This window comes from Cinclus cinclus, chromosome 18 (assembly GCF_963662255.1).
Source record: "Cinclus cinclus chromosome 18, bCinCin1.1, whole genome shotgun sequence".
NCBI classification, from domain to species: Eukaryota; Metazoa; Chordata; class Aves; order Passeriformes; family Cinclidae; genus Cinclus; species Cinclus cinclus.
This window is the reverse complement of record NC_085063.1, coordinates 12,625,315-12,632,542: the sequence shown is the minus strand read 5'-3', so window position 1 is coordinate 12,632,542 and position 7,228 is coordinate 12,625,315. Positions and strand designations below refer to the sequence as shown.

The following is a 7,228-nucleotide window of genomic DNA, read 5'->3' as shown; positions in this document are numbered from 1 at the left end:
AGCATAATAAACACCTTGGTCTTCCAGCCTATAATTCACCAGATTCAAGATTAGGTCATTTAAGAATCCCTGTGTGACATAAATAAGAAAACAAGCTAGCAGCAGAAATGCAAAGATTAATTTTACATGTAGCAAAGAGATTTGCCTGTTCAACTCCCCTTGACAGCAGATTTTTATTTTTAATTTTTTTCTTTTTAGTTTACAACTGACATAGTTTTGCTTCTGACTTGAAATGGGGTTGTCAGGGGGAATGAGTATCATTTATGAGGAGCTTCCACTGCCCATGGGTACTAAACCAGCAGCAAAACCGTCCTGCAAAACCAAACAATCAGCTCCTTTTGCATCAGTGCAGGGCGATATTTAAAAATACACAGAAAATCTACAATAAACAGAAGTTAAATGATCATTTACAGCAGCACCAAGTCTGCTCTAGTGCCAGCATCTACATATTTATTGGCTACTGTGATATGGCTGAATGGAGGCAGATTCAGGGCACAGCTCAGGTCAGCTGGGTCAAACTAATATGATGCTCTTTGTACCAGCTGGAAGGATGGTACCATGGAACACATATTCCAGTAAGTAAGCAGTGATGATACTCTGAGAAGCTAGAACAGTTGTGGAGTCATAGGACTAATAAGTGAAAGAAAATGTTGTATAATTTAGGGAAATGCTTTATATAATCTCACAATTCCAATGAATATTTGCAGGGAAAAAGAACAACAGGTCTAACCCTGTACCTGACCACAGTGATGGGAAAATCCCCACTCATAAAAGGTCAGGAGAAAGGGGGAGTTTTGCAGGCCATGATACTAACAGACTCCTATTTGTGAAAACTTCTCAGTATTGAAGACTTTCAAGTTTCTTTGGCTTGATTAAACAATACAACAATACAATTAACACTAATTACTAATTCTACTGTCTATTGTGAGCCGATATTGTGCTTACTCACAGGCAGCACGAGGCATGTTAATATTCTTTCTCTTTGACTTAACATTCTGCCCACTTCTGTTCTGAAAATTCTTTTCCTGAGATCAAATCAGATTCATTTTTCCTGCAATCAAATCAAATCCATTCAATTTTATAATGTTTATGAAGGTGGAGTCCTTGATTCCATCTGAAGCTTGAGCTTGTTTTTCCAAGGGAGCCCCACATTCCCAGAAGTAGGCTTGCTTTAATTTGTAATCTTTATCTTGTGCTATAAAATAAATGCCAGGATGATGGAGAGCTGCTTTTCTAGGTCAAACAATTGTAGAAGAGTCAGGGAGAGGCTGGAGGGGAAATGCCTGTTCAATCAAGAAAGTTCACTAATGATTTCTAAAATGTCTTAATTGCTTCAGCACAGTCTACAGGCATCCCTTTCATGCCTCAGACAGGGTAAGTAACTGAGTCCAATATTTCAGAATTAGCAACTTGCTGAAGTAACCAGACTATAATCTTCCTAGTCATGGGTTAGAATTTTTGAGGTCTCATCAGCACACCACAGCTTCTTTCTTTAAGTGTTTTGTGTAACTGCAGGCTTATCTTCAAAGAGCAGATGTATGAACTATCATTTTTGATTAAAGCCATCCAGTAGGAATTAAAAAAAAAAATCTTCTGTTCACTGCAGTTAGAATCATCTATTTTAAATACATTTACATATTCCCTTAGCTGTCCAACTATTTTTTTCCTCACTTTCCCTTCTTTTTGCGGCTTGGAATCCTGCCACATTTATATTTTGTACTAACTACTCAGGGTCCTAATTAGCAGAAATGGGATGTCAGCAGGGTACCAGCCAGCACGGGAGGGGTTTTGCTTCATTGGGAAGATGTGCAGCATGTGGCATGGATCAAAATCTTTGCATCCCATGCAGAGAACAGCATGACGTGAATTGCAGAGCAAGGTAAATGGGAGAATTTGGGTATCTTGGAAATTTGTGAATTGACAAAGGTACCAACTCCCATGTTGTAGCTGTAGACAAAATGAAGGGGGGTTTGCCAGCAATAAGGGAAATTATTCCAAAGTTTAGTATTTCAACATGTAACAGACTAAAAAATAATCTGCAGCTTCTGAGCTCACAGTGTTTGGCACAGCCCAAGTCCTATTGACATCTAGGACTGGATAAAAATAAGATATTTGGATGTCACAACAGATATCACACATTTTTTAATACATATATAAAAATATATATAAATTTGCTTATTATAACTAGCCTTCTAGTTTGAAGTCTGTTCTGTGTAGCAGAAGTTGTTTTATTCCATCTTCTGCTAGTTTGTTATTCCTCACATCTGCTCAGATCCTGAAGGGAGCTCAGGAGGCCTCCTCTGGCTGATGTTGAAGGACAGAAGTGGCACAATCAGGGAGTCTGAGTGCATTGCACAAGCCATGGCATTTCACCAAGGGCTTTCTGCAGCATTTCTACTTAAGCTGTGCTTTCAGGAGAGCATCTGGTCTTGCAGCAACAGCTCTGAGAGAGAGGTTGTGTCAGTGGTTAATTGCCTTCATAGTCTGTGAGTAGATGCTGATTTTTAGAGTTGGTCATGGGCAGTAAAGAGCTGTCTTTTCACTAGTTTAAGTGGAAGATATTTGTCAAAATATCCAGACTCAGCGGAAAACTGAGTGAATTTTACCACTGTCAGACTGATAGCCTGGGTGCAATTTGCTAATAGACACTCTCAAAGGGAAATATAATCCTTGGAATTATAAGTATGGTCCCTTGAAGTTAGAAATGTGGTGCTGTCAATGGCTTTCTAATGGAATGTTGAGCATTGCTCACTAATGAAACAAGAGTTATGATAATGGTTGGTTATGATAATTCTTAATATGCTAACTATATATCCAGTATTAAAATCTTATCTAAGCAATGGAAGGCACTAAATGGTGTCAGACTGCAGGGCTGAGGCTTTAATCTGTAGTGAGGTAAAAGGAAGAGAAGACAGGATTCTGCTGGCAATAAATAGTAAAAATAGAGATTGCTTTTTTCTTTGCTTTTGAAAAGTTTTGGGTTTGCTTTAAATTATCTCAACTTCATTTTTCCCTTGTTTGCTCTCTAACTGCAGAGTTTATGAAATGACAGTGGTTAGAGTGGCACTGAAAAGAGAAAGGAACTACAAAATACCTTACACTCACTCTTCCTTTATGTTCAGGGGAAAAAAATCAGTGAGAGGGGAGAAGCAAAATTCAAACCAGAAAAAATACCAAGCCCTCGAGACTTCAGAATTTGAATAAACCCCTCAAAAATTAAAGAATTAGAAGTGACTTCACAGTTTTGAACATATGACCCTTTTTCCAGTGTTATTTGAGAAAGTGCCACAAATGCTATTCCACCTTTGAGGTTGGATTGTCCTTGGCTTCAGGCTGCCAGAACACCAGGAGAAAGGTGTTACATCTGAGCAGGGCTCACAGTTAGAGTGCACAAGGGTGGGGAATGAGTCATGTGGGTCAGAACTATGAAGGGAAGATATTAATGAACACTTGGAAGACACAGGGTTTTAATTAAAAATTCCAAATGACATGAAAGCCAAGATTTATTGACCTGAAGCACAGACATTACTCAGCAGAAAGGATTTATTTGACCCAGTTATGCTGGGCTTGCTTCATCACTTCTCCCTGGCATTATGCTGGCAGGATATTGTTATCCCTGGCTACAGCAATCCAGGTGATGAGGGTGGTGGTGAAACACTCTGTGTCTGCTGTATTTACATTCAGTACCATCAGACAGGGTGGGCTGCAAAATAACAATACAAGTACCTAAAAAGAATTACTTTCTTCCTAGTGACTCTGGTCACAGTGGGGGAAAAAAAAATAATTTCCAATTAGAAACACGAATATTCTGATCAGAGGTCCTGGGCAGTTGTTTTTGTCTTCCCAGTGGAATGCAGATCCCAGCACTGAATAATCTCAGGCACCCCCCTGTTTCCTGAGCACTTTGTAGGAGGTCAGATACTATTTTGTTGTCATTGCCCGGGAATACAGCAAAACCGAAATCTCTTTGGTTTTTTTCATGTAAAAGTTAGTCTGTGCAAGGGAAACACGTCATTAGCAGTATGGAATAATCCTATGAATGACTAAATAGTTACAGAGAGTAAAGATAGACAAAGCCTGGTAAAGAGAGTCTGCAGGTTGCCCTCTCCTCTGAGCAGGGGAGTGAAGGATTAAAGCTGACCACTGGAAAAGCACCGTGGCCAGTGACAGGTCTGGCAACGCCCCACAGGCTCTGCAGGGCCAACTGAGGACTCAGAGCAAGTGAAACATTGCAAAACATGAGGCTTTGACCAGAAGGTGAGCAAGAAGAATTTGCTACGGGTTAGCAACCCCATCATTAACTGACTTTCTTGGAATAATTCCTTGACAATCACTGTTTTTCCCAGGGAAAAGAAATCCCTGGACTCTGCTGTGGGAGGACACAATGAATCAAGAGCACAAGCACCTTATCCTGGAAGAGTCTGCCCAGTGCTTTTCCTGTGCAAGTGGAGTTACTTCAGTTAATGTCACACTGCAGGAAAACCACAGAGCTTAAGGAAGAGAGAGAACAGGTTATTGCACTTATTCTCTTTTTTATAGAAGTGAAGCCCATCAAGCACAGTGCTGCAAGGTATCCTACACCCCTGATGCAAACCAGAACAAGATAAGTGAACATCTTACAAGAAGTGTTGGTGTCTGCAGTGCTGATCTCATCCAAGGGCTCTGTCTCCTGCCCCAAGGTATGAATAACTCTTAGCAGCATCCATGTACTTGCTCCTGCAGCAGGGACACAGATCCCTGCAGCATCATGAGCTCTGTTATGTGCAGTGCTGTGACAGCGGCTGGGACAAGGTGACCAAAGGCAAAGCTGACCCTGAAAGTTGCTGCTCCCCTTAACCATTGCACAAAACTGTTTTATCAAAAGCTTATACCCAGAATTAGCCGCATGCTTTAACTCTGTACCTTAAGGATCTGTCTAATTAGCACAACACAATGTTAGCTTATTAACCACACTCCAACAGACTGAGACTATTTATTACTGAGAGAACTCCTACCAGAAACCTTGGAATTTTTACAATACATTTTTGTCCATACTTTTTGGAGCAATAATAATGTAATACCATACTCCCTCCCAAATAGCTGCAGGGTCCCTTTTAATGAATAGGAACAAACAAACTATCCAGTTAAGCCCAGAAACATGACCCCTATCAAAAGCAAAATCAAACAATACCCTGAAACAATCTACATATACAAAGAACAAACTTTTCTTGTTCTTCTAAAGATTAGCTCAGCAGGTATTTGGCATTCAAAAAATTCTATGACAACAGAAATGATTCTGTGTTTGAAGAGGTTTTCTTTGGAATTACTGTTGCAATTATTTGGAAAAAAAATTTAAAAGAGAAAAGGTTTTAGAAAACAATTTTGAAATATTAATCTAGGTAACATTCTGTACAGGAAGCACTGCTTTGCTCTCTCTCAATGACAGTTTATAAAGTCTGTTATGGTTTTTTATTTAATATTTTTTTTCAAATCTCCTTTCCATTTACTACCAGCTCCTGCTCAACATCCATTGCTCAGTCAACAACGGTGACATTTTCTATTTCTCCACAGAGTAGTATCTGGCGACCCCTGCACTATTCTGGGCATGGAAGAAATTATATTTCTTTAGCCAGTTTTATGGGAGGAGACTCTCAAACATGGAGCTTCAAAGCAAATATCTGCAAATTTTCCAACTTGCTATAATGGAAAATTCAGCCTCCATGTCAGCAGCTTCCAACAGAAGGATTTTATTTGGCTTATTATCATTATAATTACTATGGTTATTAATATTTTAAGTAGGAAACCTGAAATGACTGCTCATCTCAGCTCAGATCTAAATTATCCCAGTACTTCCTCTGAGAGAACTATGGGCATCACCACAGCAGTCTCTCATGAGGCAACTGCTCCCATTCCCTCCACCACTTTGATCCATCAGAACCTGGGATTTTTAATTCTGTTGAGAAGCCTGTACAGCTCATGGGTGCTCCCGAGTAACAGGATGAACGTGTCTTCAGCTTGAAGTGGGGGGCTCATTCTGTAAAGGATTGATTGATTTGAAACCAGTCCAAGGATGAGTCACTGCGCAGAAATGTCACACGGAGATCCTCACTTGCCATCTTACAAAGCGCTGAGGGCCCTCGAGTGTTGCAAATAACACTGGAGCAAGTTCAGTGGGCGCAGTCCCGATGAGGAATGCCCGGGGGTGGTTCCAGCTGCGCGGGGCACCTGATCCCGGGCCGGGAGCTCCGCAGCGCTGCCCGAGCCGTGGGCAGGGGAGCGCTGCCGCCTCCCGACAGCTCCGCTCCCTGCACGGAGCTGCGACACGGGACAGCCCGGGACAGACATGGCATATGGGACAGCCTGGGACATGGGATATGGGACAGCCCGGGACATGGGACAGTCCGGGACATGGGATATGGGACAGCCTGGGACATGAGATATGGGACAGCCTGTGACATGGGACAGTCCGGGACATGGGATATGGGACAGCCTGGGACATGGGATATGGGACAGCCCGGGACATGGGACAGTCCGGGACATGGGATATGGGACAGCCTGGGACATGGGATATGGGACAGCCTGGGACATGAGATATGGGACAGCCCGGGACATGAGATATGGGACAGCCTGTGACATGGGACAGTCCGGGACATGGGATATGGCACAGCCTGGGTCATGGGACATGGGACAGCCTGGGACATGGGATATGGGACAGCCCGGGACATGAGATATGGGACAGTCTGGGACATGGGATATGGGACAGTCCGGGACATGGGATATGGCACAGCCTGGGTCATGGGACATGGGACAGCCCGGGACATGAGATATGGGACAGCCTGGGTCATGGGACATGGGACAGCCCGGGACATGAGATATGGGACAGTCTGGGACATGGGATATGGGACAGCCTGGGACATGAGATATGGGACAGCCTGGGACATGGGACAGTCCGGGACATGGGATATGGGACAGCCTGGGACATGGGATATGGGACAGCCCGGGACATGAGATATGGGACAGCCTGTGACATGGGACAGTCCGGGACATGGGATATGGCACAGCCTGGGTCATGGGACATGGGACAGCCCGGGACATGGGATATGGGACAGCCTGTGACATGGGAGAGCCTGGGATATGGGACAGCCCGGGATAAGGGGCTGCTTCAAGGGCACCTTCAGTCTACGGCGATAAACGAAGTGTGGTGATAAGAGCTGGTCACTTAAAGTAAGCATTCGTATTTTTACCACTT

The 7,228-nt window shown here is 43.0% G+C and overlaps 1 protein-coding gene across 1 annotated transcript; it reads left to right on the top strand.

Moving 5' to 3' along the window:
• The first annotated feature begins 6,630 nt into the window (after window positions 1-6,630).
• LOC134051296 (keratin-associated protein 21-1-like) lies at window positions 6,631-6,987 on the top strand. Its single transcript, XM_062504969.1, has one exon. It carries the CDS (start codon window positions 6,631-6,633, stop codon window positions 6,985-6,987), a length of 357 nt encoding a protein of 118 aa, XP_062360953.1.
• Window positions 6,988-7,228: the final 241 nt, after the last annotated feature.